At 39.8% G+C, this 26,955-nt stretch overlaps 1 protein-coding gene across 1 annotated transcript in view; it reads left to right on the forward strand.

Annotated features, from left to right (window-relative positions):
• ADAMTS20 (ADAM metallopeptidase with thrombospondin type 1 motif 20) overlaps positions 1 to 25,578 on the forward strand; it is a 77,308-nt gene extending 51,730 nt beyond the window's left edge. Inside the window, exons 29-39 of the mRNA XM_048501159.1 lie at positions 6,084 to 6,254; positions 12,934 to 13,107; positions 15,890 to 16,060; positions 17,883 to 18,083; positions 18,510 to 18,639; positions 18,732 to 18,826; positions 18,920 to 19,014; positions 19,838 to 19,971; positions 20,452 to 20,543; positions 21,353 to 21,457; positions 24,371 to 25,578. Coding sequence (XP_048357116.1) covers positions 6,084 to 6,254; positions 12,934 to 13,107; positions 15,890 to 16,060; positions 17,883 to 18,083; positions 18,510 to 18,639; positions 18,732 to 18,826; positions 18,920 to 19,014; positions 19,838 to 19,971; positions 20,452 to 20,543; positions 21,353 to 21,457; positions 24,371 to 24,460 — 1,458 coding nt within the window. The 3' untranslated portion in view covers positions 24,461 to 25,578. The remainder of the gene's footprint in view (positions 1 to 6,083; positions 6,255 to 12,933; positions 13,108 to 15,889; positions 16,061 to 17,882; positions 18,084 to 18,509; positions 18,640 to 18,731; positions 18,827 to 18,919; positions 19,015 to 19,837; positions 19,972 to 20,451; positions 20,544 to 21,352; positions 21,458 to 24,370) is intronic.
• Positions 25,579 to 26,955: the final 1,377 nt, after the last annotated feature.

The raw sequence follows: 26,955 nt of genomic DNA on the forward strand, positions 1-26,955 counted from the left end.
ATAATGCCCCCTGGGGTACACTGCAATGAAGCAGGCACCTCCGGGAGGCTTGATCCCCGCACCACACTTGCTGACTTCGGTCCCAGAGAAACGAGACAATAATAATATAATTCTCAAGTATTTTCGATAGTCCAAACTATACTAGACTCTTGTGTCAGACAAAATCTCTCTTACTCCATCTTGTGTCCAAAAAAATCCACTGCACTGTACCTTTTATCTAATGTTTATATTATGAATCTCCGTGGCAACAGTCCTGTAGCCAAAGGACAACAAAGCAAATTTTAAAAAGAGTATAGTTAGTTAGTTACTTTATTATTACGTCCTTTAGGACTGCCAATAATTTAAAGTCAGAATATATATAAATACATATTCCATTTGTACAAAAATCCAAAATATAAAATCCAATATAACATTTATTCATTAATAACATTAAAAAACATTGATTTCAGATATTGTTACAGTCGTCAACACACCATGCAGCTCTCTGTCTTAATAATAGCCTACATTTGTTATATACTAGTGTACAAAATTTGGCTACCTTCTGTGATGTAGAGGGAACATGATCTTCTAATAGCAGTCTTACAAAGTTTGTGTCTGAATTATCTATAATTGAGTATGCGTGATGAGTTAGCAATGGTTTGATTAAAAGTTCCATTTCGCCTTTATGTAACTTACAATAAGATGTGTGACATTGAGTCCACTTCCCCTGAGTCACACACACAGGTTCTCCTGTGCCATTTCACAAATATCCAGCTTAGACTTTTCCCATAGTAGTCACTTTTTGAACACACGTTCATCTCCAAAAAAATAAATTATAAAAGTCATATTTTTAAAGATTTATGCTGCTTTTATTTTCTCCCTTTTTGCGCCATTATTTTAAGTCTCTGTTTTTTATTTTAAAGTTCCCTTCTGTTTTACACTTATGACTTCAGTTCTGTATAATGATATCTTTGCTGCAATTGAGTAATACCCTTGCATTTTATTATTTAAAGAACAAGAGGCTTTGGCAGACAGATGCAAATTACCAGAAAAATACAGTATTCTAGCAATACTCAGTTCTAGCTTTTGCCATTTGATGTGCTAATATTTTTTAAAGAATCACTTATACTGAAAATATTAGTTTAGTTTTAGTACACATATTCACAAGTGACTAGCTTCAATTTTGACCAATTTTCTGAGGTTTAAAATCTGTATTAATATTTTCCATTTACTATTTACAAGTGGTTTTTATGCTTTGAAGAAATAGACTTGCAAGCCCTTTTCAGTTCCTTCTGATTAGAATGTTAAAAGAACCCAGTGTCTGTCCCAAGTCTCTGCTTGGCAATGTGCCACTTTTACCCACACTCTCCAAGTATTCTAATTAAAAATTGGCTCACCAACAACTGCCACAGTGAATTTTAGGAGTATCTTCTGCCAGATGGAGTCATACATCTAACACTCCATTGCTATTTAAAGGGTTTGCCTAGTTGTGCTTCTTGCTATGTGTTTTGGTTGCACTTTGCAGCTACTCTGTTCCAAGCAGTCATCGCTGACTAAAGCAGAATTGAGAGCTCACCTCTGGCACTACACCCCTCCCCAGCTGTGCCTCATGGGACAGACCTGGTCAGTGGGGCAGGCCCCACACGGGACTCAATGTTCCTCCTTGGAACCACTGACATATCAAGGGGGCTAGAGCCCCAGGCTTCTTGGGGGTGCACTGCCATACCTTTCCCCTCACAACTGCACCCTGGCCCCATTTGAGGGGTCTTTCTACAACTTGTTGGCGTATTATGCATAATCTAGTTTGCAAACCATCAGATCATAACACTGGGTCCCATTTTATGGATCAAATATGGATTTGTCAATATGGATTTGTCAATATAAACTATTAGTGCATTTGTGCCCATTTTATATTTGACCAGTTTGGGTTGTAACATTTAAAATATTTATAGATAATCAATTTTATAGCAGTTTAAAGCAATTATTAATGAATAGCCAGCAGTTCTGTCTATTAAAAGAATGTGGATGTTATCCTGCCAATTCTAAGCAATTTTCTTCACAATCCTTAGCAGTTCTACCCAATAAGTCCCATTTTATGCAATTAATCTCACTCACAGAAATACGATGTTAAGATTGCAGCTTTTAAGTCCTGTTGATTTCAAATGGAAAGAGTTAAGGTCAGGGATAATTCTCCCATAAAATAATTAGATTTACAAGTGCTTTTCACTGGCTTGTATACTGTGTTTCCAATAACAGTAAAGATCACTGAATAGACCTGGCATATCTTGAAATGGAACTACAATATAAGCAAAAGCAGAGCAATATTCTTGATGTTATCACCTTCAGTGGATAGTTTTGTTATGGGAGAAACCACCAATGCAAGTAAAATAAGTACTTCTAGTAAAGAATAGCTAATATTAGGCAGGTAAACTTAATTGAGAACACAGGACATCCCATGACACTGAAGTTATTTTCATCTTGATATGTCTGACAGGGAAATTAAATTATTTGTTTTGCATTACAAAGACATTACATGTCTGCCAAAGAAAGTGGGAGAGGAACCTTTAGATTATAAAGAATATATGTTAGGGCTTTATTTCAAGCACTTGCCTAGCCTTTTATTTAAGTGCCACCATTTATCAAGTTATGTTTACAGTTTAAAGACTTTATGTAGAGCTTATCAACAGAATGCTTTGATACTTAATCCTTCTAAAGCTACTCTTTGAATTGCCTTTATAATGATAAGGTTTGCAAAAGTGGCAGGTTCTCTGTCTCATCTTACTCAATGGCTTAAATAAAAGAAGAAAAACTTGCTGGGAATATTTGATGTTTTTCATATGGATGCTTCCCCCTTTCCCAGCCTAATGGTCTCTAAGTATAATGCAAGACCAAGTGTTTGAAAAATTTAACATAAGAAAATGATAACCATATTTGAAAAAACATTAGACTCATGAATGAATGGAACTTAAGGCTAAGAATGGGCCTTACATTAGCAGCCTTATAAATATTTCCATTTGCTAAAAATAAAAGTTTTGGCAAAATCAGTTTGCTTGGTTAAGGTTTCATTATACCCTTCAGCACAAACAAATATAACCAGTAAAGAAATATTACTGATGGTACCTATAATGTTTAGTCGTTGTGAATATTTTTCCAAATAATAAGTGAACTGAGTGTCAAACTACATGTTTTGATATTTAATGTGTAGTAATCTGGGTTCTCCCAGCCTGGCTGACTCAGACAATCTTGTGTCAGATGTGTATTCCCAACTTGTGTGAGGCCCTGATTCAGATTTGGACCATAGTACTTGGTTCAGCTTTCCTCCAACACCATTTTCCAAACTGCAGACAGTCCCGGTGGTGCTATTTGCCCCATTGGGTGTCTTTTCATGTTGCCCATCAGTGCATCAAATAGCACCTCCCAGACTGGTTATTTTGCTGATGTTCTTTCTCCCTCTTTGCCATGGTCCCAATCCTAACTGGAGCACCATGTTCTTGAGAAACAAGTTTCTCTACTTTTGACACCTACTGTCTGAGCCAAAGTCAGGTCAGGAGAACACACATGCTACACTAATGACATTTTCTTTTGTGACTGTGCTGAAGATTGTCTATTTTGACCATGCAAACTGATTTTACCAAAAGTTAAATAGTCCAACACTTCATATTAAAAATCATAACAAATGAATGTTAAGTCTTTTTGAACAGCATCAGGAAGATTATAATCATAATCATAGCCAACAGTGGACATTCGCTCCAAAGATTATTGTCAACCTGAAATGTTCTTTGCTGATATGAGGTCCCATTCATTACAGTATATGCATGGCAATCTTATCTGCTTCATTGCCTCACCTACTTTCTCCTTTTGCTTTGAAGATACATATATATTGTCCACCACTTTCTCTTTCATGTCCATCCTTCTAACTTCTCCCATGGTGCTTACTGCATATAAGACAGTTACTTTTCCATGTTTCTTCTTAAGATCTGCTTTGTTAATAAAGTCTGTGCCAAACCACCATAATCTCATCAGTGCTACTTAGGTTACCCTCTTCAGCCATAGTGATACATTTCAAAGTAGTAAAATAAAGAAAGATTCAATGAGACAACACATGTGAGACATATTGGGTTGGGGGGGGGGCATCCAAAACATGTCACATGTAACATCAGGGAATTGACAGCCCCAAGCACTGCAGGATTGAATTTGTCTTGTGCATAGTACAGGAAAAGAAAGAGGCACCATCCTACCCTCTGTACAGTTATCCTGAGCTGGAGTCATTACACATGAAGCAATCAAAATTGGAGCAACAGCCCCCCACCCACCCATTTGTGGCTATTTCAGCTTGGGAAAGCAGCCCTGGAGGTAAGGCTGGAGTCCCTCCCACACCATACTTGTGAACTAAATTTTGTAATATTTGAGAATTTCAGCTAGATTCAAATTCAGGAGCACCTTAGAAACCAACAAGATTTGGCGATGCATGTTCTTTCAAGAATGAAAGTTTTGCCTCTTGAAAACTCACACCTAAAAAATCCTATTGGTCTCCAAGGTGCTATTAGTCTTGAATCCAGCCATTATACTAGCTGTTCTGCTGCATCTGATTCTAGCTGTTCTACTAGTCTCCCAAGGTTACATGCAACACAAGTTGGGTTGGGGGACTGTTACCACACCGATTGTCAAGTTGAGCCCTAAGAGACCAAATGGTAAAAGTTCCTATTAAGTAAAAGCGTTTTTAAAAAAGCCTAGAGCAGATTTTTTTTATGTTGTTGTGCCTTTGCATGGAGACACTTCTCTTTTTAAAATTGTCCTGCAATACATGCGTAACTACACAGGCAGGCTGAAATGAACCTCCATAGCAATACTGAGGACCCATGGTATGACTGGCTACACCTGCATAGCTACACAGCTGCAAGCTGCAAAAAAAATTGTAAAGGAAAAGGGGCCTCCTTGCAATGGCTGGGCAATGGTGGGCAGCTTCTCCCCGACTGTGGAGGACCGAGTGGAAGGGAGGGAAATAAAGCATCTCCTGTCTGGCCATTCACTCGGGAGAAGCTCCAACTTGGGATTTTTCAAAGCTTCACTTGTTTAGCAATTTTCAAAAAACCCGGGTTAGGGGAAATGAAACGGGGCAGACTTGTTTTGGGGACAAGACCTGTGCAAACTCCCCCCCCCCAATGGGTTATACAGTGTCCCGCATCTGCGTTTCTTGGCCTGTGCATATCTACTGGAGACACATGTTTTTGAGAGTAGCCCTAAAAGTCTGTTGCAGCAAAAACAACAGACTTGCAGCTCCTTAAAGAGATTTCTTCGTGCATACCTTTCCTGCTGTAGAGTCCTCATCACCAAATTCATCAGTGTAAGCCATCCAATCAGACATTTCTCTTGAAGACTCAAAAGTGTACAACATAAAGTGGCCATTCACAAAAGTATACAACATAGTGGCCATGCACAGCTATTCTAGTTCTGCAAAGCTAATTTAATGCCTGAACTGGGTTGTCTGAAACTGAAATATCGCATTTATTTCCATAGTAGAACCTTAGTAGGGAATGTATTCTGAAAACTCTTGTCTCTAGGAAGAATGGGAGAACAGATATGGGCATGCTGTGATCTCCTCTTATTGAAATTTTCTTCTACTTGAATATCCCTGAATGGATTACAGAAATCATTTTCGATTTAATGAAGTGAACATTATTATCCTTCTGCCACCACAAGTTTCTGATCAGGGTTATGGCATCATTAGATGACCCTTCTTTCTTGGTAGGACAATGAATGAACTGGCTTATTCAGTGTTTAATTACAACTCAGAAAATAGATGTCTTCATCCTACCTTTAAATGGCTTTTAAAAGGATTGGACAAGGTCCTAGAGGGTAGAGGAAAGAGCCATTAGCCATGTTAATAACATGGCTGCCTTATCCCTTTAACAAACAATTGATGGTGTGTGTTGCCATCATATCCTGCTTCTGAGTTTATTAGCCACTGTTGGAACAGAGTATTAGCCTTATAGCAGTATTTATTTGCCAATTATAATTTACTAAATGAGTGCTTCTGTTGCTGGTTTTAAATAATGTTAAAGTTAAAGAATTTTTTCAAAAATACCTTCTGTTGCTTTTTACAGTGTTCTGTATCCTGCGGGAAGGGATTAAAGTATCGTGCTGTGCTTTGTGTTAACAACAACCTCCAAACTCATCTAGAGGACAATGCATGCAAACATTTAAAGAAACCTCGAACTCACAAAGCTTGCAGAACTACCAGGTGTCCTGCATGGCAAGTCAGCAAGTGGAAGGAGGTATTTAAAGCTTGCTTTTGTGACACATTGTTTCCAAAGTACAATGAACAAAAAATCATATTGATTAAATTGTACAATCTAATTCAGTGGTGTCAAACTCATTTGTTCCAAGGGCCTGATATGACATAACCATGACTTGGTTGGGTGTGAGTGTGGCTGCCTTGGTTGTCAAGCTGGAGCAGGCTCATCAGCCCAGATCAGCACTATCTTGACTTTTGAACCTGCAGTGCATTTGCCAGCCAAGAATAGCACTGGGGGAAATGGTTGGCATGGGGGCGGGGAGTGGCCTGCTGCATCTGGTGAGCCCACAGTAAACTCACCAGTCGAGAGGCATATCTAGGGAAAATATAGCCCAGTGCAAAATCTGAGTTTTCTGCCAGCCCCCCTGTATGGGCGGCTGTCCTCCCCCACTACAGCCAAACAATGTGGGGTGTGGGGGGCAATTTTCTGTCCCCACATGACTAAATGGCTGCCGCCCAAATGTCCCCTTGGGCGGTACACCCCTGAGGGTGACAGCCTCAGCTGGCAAGCTCATACCAAGTTTGCTAGTCCAGATCATCATTGCAGGGATATGGGGTGGGGTGGTGGTGGTGGTGGCTGCCTTAGTTGGCAAGCTCACAGCGGACTTGCCAGTCCACATTGGCAAAGGCTTGCCAGAAGAGATTGGGAGCAGGGTGGGGTGGGTGCCTGGACTTGTCAGCCTGCCACAGGCTCATCTGGCCAGATGGTGAGCAGAGGAGGAGGGGTTAACTCGGCTGCCTGGTGGCCCCATGATTGATGTCCATGATCTAACTTTTAAAAATGTGATGCATATCACTGAAAATCTGAACTTGAGCCACTCTTAATGGAACACTTGAGTCAAAAAACCCTTTTCTTCCTTTTGGGTAATAATAGTATTTTTTCTGAGTATGCTGGAGTTATCCTGTCTCACTCTAGGCATTACACTCTTGGCATTGCTCAAGGCATTACACAGATGCATTTTACTCACGGGCACACTAGTAAGCCCATTTAAGACCTAATTATGTAAATGGGAAAGTTAAGTAGGAAAACTATTCCTTGTTGAAATCAATGAGATATAAATGCTAGACTTTAGCTAGATTATACTGATTTTTCAGGCAATACTGGACTATAATGGCACGAATGTGAAACTGGGGGCCTACTATGTTGACTTGAAACAATGTAATGTTACTATCACTTCTGAATACTATCACTTCTGAAACGTCAAATGGTTTGGACCTGAGATATTTGAAAAACCATCTTCTCCAATACAAACAAATGATGTTGAGATCAACTAATAAGGTCCTTCTCTGTACGCCACTTTTCATCAGGACTTATTAGGTGGGTAGAATCCAGAATTGAAAAGGCTATCCAGACAACTTAATTTAGCTGCAATCCTGGGGGTTCTAGGAAATTTGGCCAAAACTGAGCTTTTTAATTGCAGAATTTTATGACACTTCTTTTGTCTGTAGGAATTGTTAAGACATAGACATTACAAAAGATGGTTCTTCTTGTATTTAGTTTTATTGTGGCTATTTTATGGAGCTTCCTCAGGGATGCACTGTTTCAGATAAATGGGAAGTATAAATGTTGCAAAATGAGTAAAAAGAAAGGTGTAAAGAAAGAGGCAGACTGCCACGTCTCAAAAACGTGGGTTAGGATTTTGTTAGCACACAAGAATTTAGAAACAAAACTTTAGGTAAAATATTTTTTAGGGTTTATTGAGAGCCGCACCTGCTCAATAAACGAAACAACTGAAAATGCATGAGCAAAGGAATTTTTTAAAAAAAACATTCGGTAGCGAAGCTTCCCTTGCAACAAATGCAAGCAAAGGAAAACAAGAATTATAACTGATAAAACTAACTGGCCGAGTTTAACAACTTGAAAATACTTAAGGTAACAGGCAGGACAGCAAAACAGAGTAATAGGAGTGAAAGTAAAGACGAAGATAGAGATAATAATGAGACTGTTGAAAGGGAATTATACAAAAACTACTGGTCAGTGGCATAAATAGACCAATCATACTCTCATAGTAATTTGCTGAGTCAGTTTGGCAAAAAGTCATTGTTGTTAACAGGTGTAAATGCTTGACGAGATTGTTAGAATCCTAATTGCAAAGAAAACAATCTACAGCTGGGTATAACTTTTAGCTGAAGCAGCTACAAACAGGTTGGAGAAAATTAAAGTGATACAAACAATTTCTCCAGAAAAGGTCACACAATTTATGCCCCACCAATTTCAACATAGACCAGTTACAAACCAGTGTGTTCCCTGCTTTAAAGGGCTTTTTGTTTTGGATCAGATTTATGCTGCAACTTCAATATATGATTTAGGATAGATTTTCCATCTTGCAATTGCTCTAAAGTGACTACACTTTTTAAAGGAGAATTGCCATGTTTTCCAGGTGTAGGGAAAACCGGACCTTTTTTCCACAGGGAAGGTTAAAAAAAAGTATGTGTAATACCTCCTTTGGGGCTTTTTACCCTCCCATCTCCTCCTTTCCCCCCCTAATAACAGCATCCTCCTATACTTGCATCACCCCACCCTCTTCCCTCTATTCCACCGAACCTCTCCTTGTCCCCTCTGGTTTTGTTCTGCTGTCTGGTCAAGTGGCTTCTAGTAGATATTTTGTACTATTATTTCCTTCATTACAATTCGAGCCTCACCCATAGGCCTAGGAAGTTGTAATGTATCGGTGTAGTATTCGTGCAGATCCTGGTAGAGCTGCCTTCTGAATCTGACAGATGTTAATTTTGTCGATTTGAAGACGTTTCAAGTGCTGCCCTAGTGTTTTCGGGATGGCGCCCAGCATGCCGATTACCACTGGGATGACCTCAGCTGGTTTGTGCCATAGATGCTGAGGCTCAATTTTCAAATTGTGGTATTTAGTGACCTTCTCATGTTCTTTTTCAGTGACCCTTCTGATACCAGGTACTGCTATGTCGATATGATGGTCACTTTCTTTTCCTCTGTCACTGTGGTGTCTGGTGTATTATGTTCAACACTTTGTCCGTTTGGATTCAAAAGTCCCACAGGATCTTGACCTTCTCATTTTCCATTACTTTCTCTGGACAATGTTCCTGTCAGGCCTGATTTCTGTGGGTTTTGCTCTGTGTGATTTTTTTCTGCTTGCTAGCTCACAGCCTGCCTGGTGCACTATCTGTTTTCTGCTTTCCCTGGCACCTCTTGAAGGCCACGTTCTCAAAACTACTTCTTGCTCGCTGCCTGAATGGGAGGGGGAAGGGGAAAGAATGCTTATATGATTAAGTCTTGAAACTGTTCCTGACCTGACTTATGCCTGCAATAAAGAAACCTTTGTGATCCTACAAGTCTCTTCATTGTCTGGTCAAGGGGGTCTTGACATTAAGACAGCTCTAACACTTTCTTCTTTACTCATGTGACCATCTCCAGATGAAGTTGCTAAATTGTTGCCTGTCTTCACCGCTTTCTATCAAGGATTCTTTCTATCAAGGCACCCCTTGACAGTGGGGCAGCTCCCACCATCGGAGATATCTCATACTGAACGTTCTTTGTTGGATTGTGATAATGAGGAGTTGGAAAGGACCTTGAGGTCCACCACTGCTGGTGTCGATTCGGTGGCTCCTCTTTTGTCTGAGACTGCTCCTCAGCAAGTCCCGGCTGGGACTCGGGTTGCTCACATGCTACAGTTTGGTCAGACAGCAGCACAAGGCCCGATCCGTGACTCTTTTGGGTGCTATCCGATAACCTGGTCTGAGCCTGGGCAGGACATCCTGTCAGACTGGGATCACGGTGCACTACAGGAGCAATGTGTGGCTATGTTGCTGGTGGATTACGAGTTGCCTGACCTGGTGGGGGCGACGCAGGCAACGACTCCCACCTTTCAACCTAGGGGCTGCTGCTCCACGGCGGCTCACGGATTACAGTGGTTCTCACCTTTTCAGCCTGGGACCTGTGGCCCCGCAACAGCTCATGGATTACAACAGTTCTCTGCCATCGGACATAGGGGTTCCTGCCCCACAACTTTCCACGGATTACAAACAAGTGAATGTGTGTGTTACCAGCAACTGGCCTGGAGGTGTGCGCCCAAAAAACACTGTCTACCATACAGTCGAGGTGGAAGGACCAGTAGCCGAGCCTAAAGCTAAACGGCATCGGCACTATCACATCTCGGGTCCTATGAAGTCCTCATCAGATTTCGATGTTAATTCCTGAGGGTCCGAATACCGGAAACGTAAAGAATTGGAATTAGAAATACGACTCCAAGTGATGCAGGATCACATGGAGCGTATGCAGACCCGTGCAGTCGAGGCTGAAACCAAGTTAAATGAGTACATATTTCTTTATGATCCGCTGAACCAACATCAACTCCCACGGCCTTATAGAATATATGTGGAGGTAGGAATTTCATCCTCCTAAATAGCAGACCACCACATTTCAACCTTATTGTTTGCAGACTGCACTGTCCTCCTGACTAGGACCCCAGTAGGTCTGAGATGAGCGCTAAATGCTTTTGCACACTATTGTCAAGAGATTGACTTAATGATCATCTATGAAAAAACAAAAGTTATGGCCTGTGATAAAAGAAGGATCAAGTGGCAATTGAATGGCTCCTACAAATATCTTGGGGTTACTTTCCAGGATAATGGTTGTAATAAGTTAGACTGTTCATCCACAAAGGCTGAATTAAGTGCTAATGCGATTAAGACCTTTTATTGGAAAAAGGGGGCGAGGAACATTGAAGTGGCTTTAAGATTATGTAAAGCTAAATCATTAGCACTGTTAATTTATGGTTCTATACTATGTGTTGGTCATAATATTTGAAACATTGGAAGAGTACAGGTGAAATTTCTACGTTCTATCTTTCAAGTTCCCCCATATATTTCAAATGCAGCTATCAAGTTAGATGCAGAGTTCTTATCTGTTGAAGCCAGGATTTGGCTGTTTGCAATCCTCCACTGCCTTAGATTCCAACAAGGGCATATTGCATGATATAAGTAAAGATCCATTTATTTCACCCTGGCTTGGGAAAGGGTGGAATGAAAATTGAGAATCTATGGGTTCTGTAGTGAAGCCTTGGCAGTGATGGACTGAAAGAAGTCAAACTAATAATTAAACAGAATAATAAATGTGGAGAGAAGTCATGATAAAAACAGAATCAAATTGTGTCTTTTTGACTCCAATGTTTGGAATTATTTAAAGCCGGTAACATATGCAAGTTGATTGGATAACATAAATCCAAGGAGAAGTTACATATTGATGAGGCATAATGCTCTTCTGATGAAGACACTTATTGGGAGATTTAACAAGAGTCCAGTGGAAGATTGCCTTTGTTCTTGTCATTATGGTTCCCTCGAAACACACTATTATTTCTATTTTAACAGGTAGGACTGATGAGAGGACAACCTTAAATGTTGCTAAGTTTGCTTGGTGTTTTTACAGATGGTTTTTAGGAACCTCCAATGAGATAAACCCGCCCTGAGCCCCATGGGGTTTGGGTGGGATAAAAATCCAATAAATAAATAAAATAAATAAAATAGGAGTGACATATTCTGAATGTATTGTTTTATTCCGCTTACAATTCATTTTATTATATATTTATTGTATTTTGTTGTAATATTTGGCCTAAGGCTGTAAATAAACATTTAATACATGAATATATGTGACCCCAAACTGGTATAAATATTTGCAGATTTCACTGACTGAGTCGATGGTAATGAGGACATTTAATATAACTCCATGTTATGGACTCCCTGTTCTTAACTGTGGTAAACATCAAGTCCCTTATTAGTTCTTTTCTTTATGGTGACTCTGGGGGAGGGGTTTTTTCAATGCTAGAGACATTCAGGGTAGCTTGCCATTGCCAACCTCTACCTAGTGACCCTGGTATTCCTTAGTGGGGTCCCATCCAAATATTGGCCAGGGCCAACTGTGCTTAACTTCCAAGATCTGATAAGATTGGGCTAGCTTGCACTATTCAAGTCAGGACTATTTGCTGATTTTGATTCTTTGATAAATATCAATGGTTATTCATTTGTCCTCATCTACTGGTGTAAAAATTAGCGCTAAGGATAGGCTGGGTATGCATGCCTTAATAGCAGTAGTGCAGTGAAGCGGTATCTATATGGAACTATGGGGGCAATCATAAGAAAATACACAGAGAAGTAAATCCCTTAGCCTGCTGGGTAAGTGTGTACATAACTATGGCCTTACAGCACCATTCCAAGCAGTTACATTCTTCTAAGTCCATTCTAAGTTGATGGACTTAGAAGGATTTAACTCTCCTCAGGACAAGAGTGTTAGTCACTTGCTAAATCCAAAGACAGCATTGACATCTTTCCATTTTGAATAACAGCTGTACAGTACAAGGTTTATTGCAAGAATGTATCTAAAATGGTTAAAAATGTTAGTTTCTAGCAGTTCTTCAGTGTTTTATTCTGTAAATCAGTCATTCAGGAGGAATACATGAGAGCTACATTGTTTCTCAGAGTAAAAGCTATGCAAACATTTTTGTAAGGATATATATAACACCGTAGAAATGCTGGTCACTACACTACAGTGCTAGAAAAAGGCACTAGAAATAATATAAATCCTACAGTAAACCAAAAATTTCGTAAGTGAATTGTTAGTCGTAGAAACTGCTGTTTTTAATTTCTACTGAGAGATTTAACTCTATGTATGTCTGCCTCTGTATTTATTTCAGTGTTCTGTGACTTGTGGAGTAGGTGTTCAGCAACGTGATGTCTACTGCAGGCTGAGAGGTAGTGGTCCAGTTAATGAACTTATGTGTGATCAACTTACTCAACCTGTTAGTAAGAGATCCTGTTCACTGCTTGGCTGTGCATGGTATGAGTGGGTGGCTGAAGAATGGCAAAATGTAAGTAAACTCAAGGACGTTTGAGCTAGATTCTTTTAACCAGTTAGCTATCTGATGCAGATTTAGTTACAAATACAAGTAGTGTATAAGCCAAAAGACAATGGGAGGGGAAAACACCATAGCTAAGGTGACAGAGAGAAGAAGAAGAGTTTGGATTTATATGTCCCCTTCCTCTCCTGTAAGGAGACTCAAAGAGGTTTATAATCTCCTTTCTGTTCTCCCTCACAACAAACACCCTGTGAGGTAGGTGGGGTTGAGAGAGCTCCGAAGAACTGTAACTAGCCCAAGGTCACCCAGCTGGCATGTGTTGGAATGCACAATCTAATCTGGTTCACCAGATAAGCCTCCACAGCTCCTGTGGCAGAGCTGGGAATAACCCAGTCCTTCAGTTTAGAGTGCGCCTCCTATTAACCACTACACCACATTAGTGCCATCTGGAGTTTTTTCCATCGTGTACATATTCTTTACAAATCCTGCTATATGCTCGTGAGTCTTTTTAGTTTGTCTATGTTGTTCCCCATGCTCCTGCAATGTCAGATTCGAGGATTAGTGAAATCTGCATTTATTGAGAAGTTGTGATGATCATACAACTGGCAATTGCCAGACTGGCATTCAAAAAGCACAGCCAAAACTGTAAGGCTAAGTTGAACCCCAGCCCCTCCCTCTGTCTCCAAGCAAAAACAAAACTTCTGATGGACACATCTGTCCCCAAGGTCAGGCAGATGAGATAGTAGCATTCCCAACAGCAATAAACTATAACACAGTTGTTAAGTAAAGTGCACCAAGCAAAGGTTGTTGAATGCCAACCTTTTCCAGGAGTATGGCAAGACTGCAGGGCAGATCTTGACATTCTACATCATTGAGAGTGCCAGTGTTACACGTACACATGTTTTGAGAATTGGAGCCTCAGTCTTGAAATACAGCTTTAGCATTGTTTCTAAATGTGGTGCTATATTCAGGAGGTGCTTTTATTCATTCATGTATTTATTCATTCTACTTACAAAATCTATACCCTGCTTTTCTTTCCTCATCAAGGCCACCAAAGCAGCTAACAGATTAAAAACATACATAATAAAAACACATCTTACAAACCATTGAAACCAAACAAAACATATCACTGAAACAGTTGAAACCAAGATAAAATACACATGTGAAAACATGAAAACAACAAGTAGAAATCAGGACATTAATGAGAGATAGCTGAGCGGAAACAGAAAAGGCAGTAGAAGGGAACAGCTGTAAAAGGAACAGCTGAGTCTGTCTGAGGACAGAGGGTCCAAAGTATTGGTGCCACACCTGAGAAGGCCCTCTTCCAGGCTGTCATATGCCTAATCTCAAAAGGAGAGGCACCTAAAGCAGGATCTTGTAAGATGATTGTAACTGCTGGATAAGTTCATAAGGGAGCAGGAAGTCCTTCAGATGTGAGTTACAAGCTATATAGGAATTGAAATGTCAACACCAGCATCTTGAATTCTGCTCATAACAATTGGGAGCCAGTGTAGATGGCCCATGGATGGAGTGATGTGGTCCATACCAATCCACTCTAGTCAGCAGCCTGGCTGCCACAAAACCAAGAACAATGCATTTTATTTTACTGGATTTTGGTTCCTAATTCACAGCAGCTTCTAATGTTTAAGTGCTACAAAATGAACAGGAAGTGCCAGTATCTCACACTTTCTCTTCTTCTCCATGTTACAGTGGAGATCTTCCAACACATATTTGCATGGGGGAGAGAGGGACTCGAATCAGTGGTAGTTAACCCTTTGACCAGTGGTAGTTAACCCTTATCCTTCTAATCTTATCCCTGCAGACTCCCTCAGTTGTTATTAGTCCAAACAGGGTTGGGAAAAGAAGACTGTTTTATATTTTATTGTATGTTTTAATTATGATGTACACTGCCCTGAGCCTACTGAGGAGGGCGGTCTAAAAATAAGAAAGAAAGAAAGAAAGAAAGAAAGAAAGAAAGAAAGACAGACAGACAGACAGACAGACAGACAGACACTTGTTCATACCTGTCTTTTCTTCTACTAATAGCACTTAGGGATTTCTTTCCAGGAAATGGTGCAATTAGATGCATTTCTCCTTCCTGCTCCAGAGCCATAGGCCAATCCAAATTCAGGCCCTCTACAGCAAATATTAAAAACTGAATTCCCATGGCCTCCTAATGTATCTTCTGTATTTTCATTGGAGGATGAAGCTGCTGGTGCATGCCTGATGTGTACAACCCTCCACCAGGGAAGATTTGAAACTTTGTCTTGAGCAGAATGAGGCACTTTTGTTCCTTTGACATCATAATAATGACATGTTAACAATGTGCAAAGCTGCCCTTGGTCCAGTGATAGGATTCAACAGGTTCGCACCACTTTGGCAGAACCGGTTGTTAAAATGGTGCTTGTAAACAACCAGTTGTTAAATTATTTGAATCCCACCACTGGAACCGATTGTTAAATTATTTGAATCCCACCACTGCCTTGGTCTATGAGTTTGCTTGCCTTTGTGTGAAAATCCTTGTTTTGCACTTTAGTATGCAGTACTGCTTATCCAGTATTAATAATTATTTTTCTTCATCATCCATTTATTATGATTAAAGATAAGCAAGTATTGTTATAATTAATATTATTTATTTTTTCAAAATTTCTTTATTGCTTAAAGTTCTTGGGAATATCCTCTTTCAAGAAACCATGTAGAGCTTAGTGACCCTCCTCTGGGGAAACCCCAGCTTGAACAATATAGCCTTCTTTTCCCATGAGAAAGTACTACATTTTGTTCTTATTGCTTTCAGTGCTCCTCATCATGTAAAAAAAGGGAAACCCACCGAAGAGTGAAATGTATGAATCAAAATGGGATCCAAGTGAATGAAAGTTTCTGCAATACAGAAAAGAAACCTTCATCTATTAAGAAGTGCAAAATTATTTCCTGTAAATACATTGTGATTACAGTAGACACATCACAGGTAAATGTATCTATTTATAAGCATGCCTTTTATATTGATGCTTGTAAATGAGCATGGCATTTTGGGTTGCAGAGATGACAGCTGATTTTTTCCTGGTCTTTCTTCTGGTGTCTTGGAGATAAACCCCAAAGGGCCTTGAATGAAACAGAAAAAAAAGTTTTGCTTGCCCATCATCTTGGGTTTGGCCCCACCTCATGGCAGTCACTTTGTGATCATAGCAATTTTGTGGTGGCACCTCTTCTCAAAGTTCAAAAATTTTCACACTCATCTAGGACATGTAAAAGGTAGAATTCTTGTAAAAAGTAGAATCAGATAATTTCAAAGCAAAGAAACACAAACAGCTTCTACCATTTCTCTCTTCCAACAACTTAATTGTTTTTTCTCATTCATACCAGCTTCCAGAAATTCAGATGTGCTTTTAGCATGTGGCAAACTTTTGTGGGTTGTGTATCACTGTTTAAGTAATGGAAATTAATATACGTTTTTGTGCGACAGAAGATGTATATTTCACAGTGTGTGCTCTTCCCATAAGGCAGCATCTCTTTTTGCTTGCATGTAAACAAATAAGAGTTGATGGTGATCTCACTGTTGGAAAAATAAATGAGTGAAGCATTGCTCAATAAGGTTTGCAGCATGATGTAATAATCAGTTGGACCAGAGATTATGTAGCACACATACACCGCATCTTACACCATGAGCCACCAATGATTTTTATAGCCTAGTCTACTATCCAGTTAAATAGATATGTTTGAATATGAGCACAATCCCATGCATATTTATTCAGAAGTCCCACTGCATTCAGTGAAGTTTTCTGCAAAATAAGGACTGGGTTATCGAGTCTGTTTAGGCAGCTATGAGGTTTCTTCTGCTAACAGAGGAAGGAAAAGCAATTTTGTTGATTTCTCTGCCCACTGCAGATTTTTATGTTATGTCCATCTTGGTCCTTGAGATATCCTAAGCCCTGAAAGCAGCATTTCAGCCAGTGAGGGACGAGTGAGAGTTTTGTCCTATGAGTGGAGTGGAGTTCAGAATGCACAGAATTATAGTCCTGTTAATTTGAAACTGAAATTGATTGAACTTGATAGTGGTTTGACTTGTCAGAAGCTACCCCAGAAATAAGCGGCCGCGACTTACCACGGTCGCCATTGCTGCTGGGGAAGGGCCCGCCTCCCATGGGTGGCCGCCTTCCCGGCTGCCTCACGAGTTCCCTCTGTTCGCGAGGCTTGTGTTCTCCCTGACGTCATTTGGGAGGAGGGCCGGGCAGCCTATTTAAGGCTAGGCCCGGCTTCGCCGCTCCAGCGTGCGTTCATTTTTCATCAGCAGGCGTGCTGTAGAAAAATTTAGGTGTCTGGGGGACAGCACTCGGGCTGCCCAGCACACAGATCAGACCCCCATGCTGCGCCATACGCGTTATTTGCCTTGAACCAATTTTGTTAAATAAAATGGCTATGGCCAACTTTTACCACACAAGAAAGCATGTTGTACTCAATTTATTGGATGTTTGGGAGGGTTCATAGCTACTTCCCTCAAACAGCAACCGAGAATATCAACAACTATTTTATCACCAAAACTGAATAGCATCTCTTTTCTGAAAATTGCATTGATTCTGATGGCATCATTTTCATAACTTTCTCTCCAAGCATACACCATTCAGTTACTGCACTCTTCAGACCCCTGACAATATTTTGAAGCCAAACAGATTTTGATTGCAAGCCTACACTGACTTCCAAAAGAACAAGCAGTGGGAAATGTTTCTGAGCCAGCATGTGTGTCATAAAAATAATGTTTATATGCCTCTTATAACAACAGTTGATTATTTTAGTGTCCAGCTCGATGTTATCTTGACCATGCACAAAAGATGACGTTCTGTGTCGAAGCCAGTGGTGCCTGGAATAATCGTGGCTCCGGCCTGCAATCTGTAGTTTACCAAGACTGCCCGCTGTTACCATCCCAATTATTGAAGGAATGTAATGTTAGGACTTGCCTGTATGCCGCAATGTGGCAGGTTGGAAAATGGAACAAGGTGAGTTTTCTGCAAAATGAAAATTTACAGCACAATCCTAAGCAGAATTGCCCTTTCTAAGTCAGTGAATTTAGAAGGGTGCACACGTGAACAAATATGAAGCTGCCTTATACTGAATCAGCCCTTCGGTCATCACAGTTAGTATTGTCTAGTCAGACCAGCAGCAGCTCTCCAGGGTCTCAAGAAGAGGTCTTTCACATCACCTAGTTTCCTGATCTCTTTAACTAGAGGTGGGAGAGGTTGAACCTGGGGACCTTCTGCATGCCAAGCAAATACTCTTTCACAGCCCCCCCCCCCCCCCAATCAGGGTCTATCTCTGCTTATTATGGCAAAGCAGCTTTGCTCCAAAAAGGATAGTAGCATTAAGTCTGAGAAAATGTTCTTTGCCTTGTGGTCTTCAGAGTTAACTCTGTGGTCTTTGTACAGTGTTCAGTGCTTTGTGGAACAGGGATACAAGAAAGAAGAGTAGAATGCAGGACGGAAAATAGTTCATCCAGTGATTTATGTATATTACATTTAAAACCACAAGCCAGAAGGATTTGTCATGCAGCAGACTGTAAGTAATCAACAACTACTATTCTGTATTGTCTTGGTATCCAGTGGAATTTCTCATTCATAAAAATAACATCGCCCAATTATTTTATTTAGGTGAACCATTAACCAGCTGCAAAGAAATCCAGATGAATAAAAACATTAGGAAGGATGGTGAATACCTACTTACCGTTAAAGGAAGAATGATAAAGGTATTTTAACGTGTGTCTGAAGAACTGCTGTAGAACAAAGCCTTGTTTGCTTAAAAGTAATTCAGAGCTACTACTGTTGAATTTATTTTGTAGATTTATTGTTCAGACATGAAGCTTCAGAATCCCAAAGAATATTTAACATTGGTGAAAGGGCAAGAAGACAACTTTGCAGAAGTATATGGATATCGGTACTTTTATTTATTTTAAGAGATATTCAATGAATTTATTGATCCAATATGCTAATAATAAAAATTGTATGTGCCATGATGAAATGCTTATGTGTAGTTCTGAATTTCCAACCTTAGCTTCCCAAGCTGGTTTAGGCAATTTTATAAGATCTATATTATTGAAGAGTCACTACATTAATCTGTTACAGTTTATTCAACAAAACTGAACTGGAACCTTGCAGAGCTATCCTTCAGAATGTCTAAGAGTGTGTTTTTAATGCTTCAAGTTCTAAATAATTGAGACTTGTATAATGATTTTAATGGAAGCATCATTGGTGTGCATAAGAGCCTGATGTTAGTTATCAGGACTCATATACTTTAAACCAAGCATATTCTAAAATGCCTTCAGTTTGCCTAGAGAAATTGTGAAATCCTTCTGAGAAGGACTGTGAAATTCTTCTGATTCCCATACTCCATTCTGAAGATTTGGTGGAGTTATTCTAGAATTGTGGGAAGGACACACTTGGTTGTTCATCTCTAACTCTTACACCTGCAGAGGTTCTATGTATTGGACACTATTGAGACATCATTTCTAAATTCCATTCATTTTTAATGAAAGTATCGTCAGTGTACATGCAACATTCTTTGTTGAAATCAGTAAGACTTGTGTGTTTGACTTGCCTTGATTTTTGCTTTTGCTTTCGCTGTATCACTTGTATAATACTTTGGCAGCATGAATTATCTCATTATTCCTTATCTTTATAGATTGTAATAAAGTACAGCACTTTGAAATAATATGCTACCAAATGTGCTAAAAGAAAAATGAATGTTTGTGTACTTGCAGACTTCAAAATCCATATGAGTGTCCTTTTAATGGAAATAGGCAGAAAGGCTGCACATGCAGAAATGACTATCCTGCAGCTGGCTACACTGTTTTTAGAAAAATAAGACTTGATCTCAATTCTCTGGAAATTAAAAGTGAGTCCTTACTAAAGCAGTTCAAGTTTCATGAAAAACGGTTTGGTCATGATTCAATTACTCTTACTATGATCCTCATGCAGAATTCAAAAATGGTATATGTACATGTGTTTCTTTTTTAGGGAACAGCAAGGCTCTGTCTATACATACTTCTAGATGAATCACATAGTGGCCCTGTTTTATGCTCTATTGTACTCTAGGAAATCCAGTGTAGTATAGTGGTTAGACTGTCAGACTAGGATTCAGGAGACCCAGGTTCGAATTCCTAGTCTACCATGGATGTTCACTGGGTGGAATTGGGCTAGTTACATACTCTCAACCTAATCTATCTCATAGACTTGGTTTGAGGATAAAGTGGAGAACACAATGTAAACTGCTTTGGGGGGAATTGGAGAGAAAAAATGTAATACTAAATAAATGTGTAAAGATTAATTCAAGTTGCTTCTCTGGTAATAACAAAATTTTGCTCTTGCTTACTAGCTACTGATTTCCGCTTTGCTCACACGATATTGGGGAAACCTGTTCCATTTGCCACAGCTGGAGATTGCTATAGTGCTGCAAAATGCCCACAGGTAAATGGGAAGGGAATTGAAGATTCTTTATACACTGTTACTATCTACTTTTTACTTTTCTCCCAAAAACACAATGACTCCTGAACATATCCATGATCTGCAGAATTTAGGAATTTGCTTTCTCATTTATAAGTCTGCCAGTAGTCATTTTCTGTGGTTATTCTGTGGTTATTTTATTTGTTAGCCTTGTCAAAGACACTAGGACAATTATAGTCCTCCTAGTGTCTGATAAGGATCAATATACAGATTCCTTGAGAATATGTTCCTGTTTGTTCCCACTTTGGTTCTTATTTCCTGTTGGGACTTCTAACCACTCTGCATCTCCAGATTCACACCAGATTCACAGTGCAATACTGCCCCCTCCTGATCCCACAGCTTCCTTTCAGCAATTATATTGTAGCATGGAATCAAAAGAATCATCCCCCCCCCCCCCAGAGCATTATAGATGGCATGATAGGTTCATCCCATAATACCCTCAGCCCATGCCTGCCTTTGGAAAACAGGTTTTCAACATTTTGTTCAAATCTGTCAATCTAGTTTTACCAAGTATGACCATGAAATAAGACTGTGTATATGGGCTAAGAATGGAGCTAGAAATGTGTGAGTACAAGCAGCAGTGCCTCTTGTCATATTCTGAACAACTATGTGAACAACTCCCATCTATCTCCATGTATGCGTCACTACCTTTTATGTTGTCAAATATATTTAGCTTGCATTTTTCCAAGAGCTCAATGCAATAACATTACAAAGGCTTGTTAGACATATTCTGAAGTTGATATATAACCTTTTGTTTCTCTCCACTTGAAAAGGGGCAGTTTGGGATTAATTTGGCAGGCACTGGACTGAGACTTTCTACTACTGCAAAATGGATTGCTCAGGGAAATTATGCTACAGTTCAGATACATAAATCTCAAGTAAGTAATTATTTTCATCAATGCTTTGTGATCAGATTGAGTAGTAACATTCACTGAGAAAAGTGAAATATCCAGTGCAAAACATAGGAGGCTATACCAGGATGGGAAAAAAGTTTTTAAAAAGAGAGCATATTTGGAAGATCTTGAGGAAATGGTGGTGAAAAGCTGAATTATGGTGATCCTGTAAGGTTTTCAAGGCAAGAGACGTTCAGAGGTGATTTGCCATTGCCTACCTCTGTGCAGTTATGCTGATATTCCTTGGCTACCTTTCATCCAAATACTAACCAAGGCTGACTATACTTAGCTTCTGAGATCTGATGAGATCTAGCTTAGATCATGCAGGTCAGACTTCATAAAAATTATTTGGAGCTGTCTCGTAGCTAATGGAGAATACACAACTCAGATGTGTTTGCTTTTTCCACATTTTCCCAGGCTCTCAAGCATTTTATGCACTGCCAATGAATCTTCAATTGCACAATCCTTTGTTATGTGCAAAGTTTTCCCCCAAAAGTAAGGTTATCAATGGCCGATTTTCCGCAGTAAAAATGCCCCGTTGTTAGCATGGAGAATATTACGGCGCAACCGGGAGTTCTCCATGGCTCCCGGTGCTGCAGTGTGTCTGTCCCATTGTTGCCCCAGTGCCACCTCACAGCATTAGCTTTGCTTTGTGAATTTCAAGAACGGCCAGCTTTTAGGTTCTTTTCAAATGCCCATTTGTTGTTCCAGTGCCTTCCACTGCCATGAAAAACTCCACGGCAGCAGAACCAGGGCCATTTTTCCTGCCTCACCGCTCTGGCCCACCCCACCATCAACAGGTGCTGAGAATCAATGCCCTCCCCCCACCCTTTGCAGTGGAAAAAAACACAGAGGGAGAAACCTTGGTTTTTAGACAGAAAAGCGGCCTGTGCAGGCTCCGTGAATGGAATGGTGGTGATTCTCTTGTACAAGCAAGGATTTTAGACAAAGGGGGGTGGAGGACGGCAATCCCCTCGTACACGCTAGGATTTTAGAAGGGGGGTGAGGATGCTGATTCTCAGTGCCTGTTTTGTGTTCAGAGTCATGTAAAACTAAAATAGTGAAAGTGAGTGGGGAGAATGGGGGAGATTCAGCCAATCAGAATGCGGGAAATGGAGGTTGTCCATGCATGCATGGAAGACATTGCGGAAGAGCTTATGATGCAAATGGAGAAGCACTGGGCTCATGAAGAAACAGTTGGGGCATAACGCGCCAGCCCTGCCTCAAATCCCAGGAAGAACCGGGGAGCAGTGAAGAATCAACAGCAGGGCAAAAAGCCCTGCGGCAGGTATGCTGCCGGATCTACCATGGGGCATTTTGACTATGAAAAATCGGCCAGTGAGTTCCTATTAAAGCAGGCTGGATATACTGGATATTAGAAGAAAGCCACATAAACCATGTGAGCAAGAGCAATGGATATTGTAGGAAATATTTTCTGGAGATTTATGAGAAAGAGATGGACATCTTCCAGAAATCTGTCCCAATAGAAGTTACAGCAGAATTTTTGTGTGGTCTCTTTTTACCATGATATTGTGTTCTTCTTTATGTCAATGTGTAAAAATTTATATCAGTATATAAATATTTTTTCTTTGTAAAGATTTCTTATGAATGACTTTAATGAAGTCATATTTATATTGAACTACATTTTTTAAAAAAATTCCAGAACTGCAATTTTTTTTTACTGTGGTCAAACAGAAATTCAAAATGGAAAAGTCTCTACATTATGGTTGCTATGTATGTTAGAAATTATTTTGTCTCTAATATGTTACTGTATACACACAAGGGCTTTGGCATGCCAGGAAGATTTTAAACCTTTTGTTTAAGTTAAGTAGCCAGTTCCCACAAAATATTTGGCAAACACAACTCCCTGGCCATACAAAGCTAATGAAAAGGATTTTTTAGTAACAATATTGTGGTAAGGATAAAATGGAAAAGGGAAAATATTGTAAGCCATAGGCAGCACAATCCAAAGAGTGGGTAGGTGAGTGGTAGCCAGGATTGGCACCATGGTACTATCTTCAAAGAGGCAATCAGTGACACAGGCACCAGGGAACAAGAAGAAAAGCCACTTCTGTCCCAGGGAAGCCCATCATTAGGAATGACTTACACTACAGCCAGTGTGGTGTAGTGGTTAAGAGCAGGTACACTCTAATCTGGAGAACCAGGTTTGATTCCCCACTCTGCCACTTGAGCTGTGGAGCTTATCTGGTGAACCAGATTAGCTTGTGCACTCCAACACATGCTAACTGGATGATCTTGGGCTAATCACAGTTCTTTGGAGCTCTCTTAGCCCCATCTATCTCACAGGGTGTTTGATGTTAGGGGGGAAGGGAAAGGAGATTGTAAGCCCCTTTGAGTCTCCTTATAGGAGGATATAAATCCAAACTCTTCTTCTTCTTGTACGCCTTTTGGTGCAAAAAGGGGGCGTTTCCAAACTGAAACTACTGAGAGCCAACTAAGGTCAGCTCCACCTCCAGGAACACCTCTGGACTGCCTCCACCCATGCCACCAGGAGCTCATGCAATGGAGGGGTGCCAGCATGTGCACTACCTTCTGGATGCACGCTGCTGCTGGCTTAATAACCCCTCCACTTACATATTCACCCCTTACACCGGTGGAGTAGGCACCCACTTTGGCACAACCTCACACCACTTCCAAGACTCCATTCACCAGTCCTTTGGATTGCATTCTTGGGGTCCCCGTTGAGGAGTTATAAGGGGTATAACTAATGCAAATAAATAAATAAGTAACCCTAACCTCTTTTCTTATAATCACATTTGAGTCCTTCTTTCATTCCAAAGAGCTCCAAGAAAGTGGGTTTATTCCTTTTGGACTGTTCTGCATGCAATTGTTTCTTATTAAACAAATTCCAATTATTTTGTGTTTCCAAATTTGTAGGATGACACTAAGATATATGGAAGATGTGGAGGATTTTGTGGCAAGTGCGTTCCTGATACAGGCACTAGTCTCCCTCTTCAAATACAATAAGAATAAAGGAATCAGTGCTGTGATTTTGTCAGTTCATTCACATCTGTCATGTTTGTTCAGAATTCCTCATCATTCAGTGAATTAATTCAAAGGATTAAAACCATTTCAACCATATTTATTGGAAGCATGTGCATAGACAACAATACTAAACCACCAGGTCTTTGTAGAGGCAGTAATCACAGTCTTGGCTCTGGTAAGTTCTACCAGACAGGCCAGGTAGCCACTCAGTGTGGCACAAATCAAGAGCTGCTGGCTATGCTGGAAGCAGTACACTGGGCTTTTGTGCTTCTTTAGTATGACCAATTTCCCATAAAATCTCTGTGAGGGTATAAGAGTACACAGTCTTAAGGTTTCTTCACTCCTTAAGATGCTAAGTGCACACCTAGATTTTAATGTGTTAGTCTACAACTGAAAAGTGTGACAAAAAACAAACAGATGTTTCCAACACCTGTAGTGCACAGGTATACTTTTCCAGGAGCCAGAACCGGTTGCAGCCCCTGTCACTTGGTGGCTGACTGGTTGGTACTGCATATTATGTTAAGACTTCATTTGTATCAAAATATTTCTGTTACCACACTAGCCATGTAAATTGTTATATTTCTGATGCTGTTACCTCATGTACCAGGAGAGTATGCTGTGCATGAGCCTCCTATTACATGTGGTCATTATGTTGTGTGACAAAGTCAAAACATATATTTTACAGCATAGGTAAGCACAATCAGAAACCCAGGTTTTTAGGGGCAAATGTTTGCGTGTAGTGAAGCCTGAAAATCCCTATGTTGCCTTATTCACACAAAACAGTGATCATGAATAACTAGAGGATTTTATGTATGTGAGGCAGCAGTGCCAAAAATGTAACACTTGAACAGGCCAATAGTCTTATTTGGCCCTTTATAGTACTGCTTATGATATTACTGAGTGAAATGGACCTCACACTAATCTGTAATGAATGATTTTTGGTCCCTAAATCTATACCAAACTTCAGTCATTTCCTTGGTACATCCTTAATATCAGTGTTGGGTTTTGTTGTGTGAACAGAAAGCATTTTTGGCACCTAATGTTGGGAAATCCTACCTCATACCCAAATGTATACTATTAAAAATCTGAATTGTATATAACCTTTTTTTACTCCATTGCATTTGTGTTAGACATCTATAAACATGACCTAAATTCCTAAAACATAGATGTTGCTACCTGGGAAACATGATATGGCTCTGCTGCATCCACAAAGTTTCAGCAAATAGCTTTGTAAGAAATGAAAACAAGACTACTGGCTTCAATGAGATTTATTTTTGGCTCTCTAGTACTCCATGGAAATCAGTGGGAGTTCTTATATTTGTAGAAACTCATTCTCCACATTTAAAGCCATACAATTCTGGATTGGAGTTAAGGATAAACATATTTCATTTTTTTTTCAGAGGGCCAGTTGTAATCTGCCCTGGAATGTTCAATATTGCTACCATGGATAAAAAGATTTTGACTTTTCCAGGAGTGTCTAAATCAGGGACCCCCTGATTTTGAGCCTCTGAGCACCTGATAAAGAGTGGTGGGTGCAACCATAAAATGGCCACCATGGGGAGGCACAGCTTCAGGAGGTGCAGCCACACAAACACATACATGCAGAGGAAACTCAAGTGCAGAGTACAAGAGGGGTAATTTTTAAAAATACTTTGGGAAAGAGACATGAGAAGAAAGAGAGAGTAAAGTGAATATCATGAGGACAGCTCCTGCCAAAACATTATTTTAATCTGCATAGCCAATCAGATCTCCTGTGGCTAATCAGAAGCTTTGCTAGGTAGGAGCCTCACTTCACCTTAACCATTTTCTAAAAACACTTGGTAGGTGCTAGGAAATGTGTCAGTGGGTGCTGACACCATGTTGGGGGCCCCTGGTCTACGTGTTGCATTTATGATTTGTGATTACCCCAAACTCTAAAGATTGGAGATGTGACACATGCTTTTTAAAAAATATATATCTTTCAGAATAAGTTCTTAGGTATTCAGAATGTATAACATGTTATTTAGTAGACACATCTACTTTTCCTTGTGATACTTTTTGTTTATGCTAATGCCAGCTACAATCCTCATTCCATTACAGTCAAAGACAAAAGGTCCATTCATATATACTATTATATATTATATCTTAATTGAGTAAACCAAACCCTAGTTTACTGCCAGTAAAGTATTGGTAGATGAGATGGCAGCTACAGTATAATGTTACAAAGATATTTGAATTATAGGCTAGTTAGTACCATTTGGTTTTGAGCAAATGCCTTTTAGCTAATGTAATACAGATTGTGACCTCTGTATCAGAAAATGTATTTTTGCACTATGTGCCTTGTATAAATTTAAACAAGAGAACCATAGCACCCTTACCTAGAAATGGTTACATTTACAATCCAAATGTTATAATATCTTTATGTAATAATAAAGCCCTTCGGGGATAGGCGGCCTATAAGTTTAATAAAATAAAAATAAAATAAATAAATAAATATG

The sequence above is a fragment of the Sphaerodactylus townsendi genome, linkage group LG06, assembly GCF_021028975.2.
Source record: "Sphaerodactylus townsendi isolate TG3544 linkage group LG06, MPM_Stown_v2.3, whole genome shotgun sequence".
NCBI lineage: Eukaryota > Metazoa > Chordata > Lepidosauria > Squamata > Sphaerodactylidae > Sphaerodactylus > Sphaerodactylus townsendi.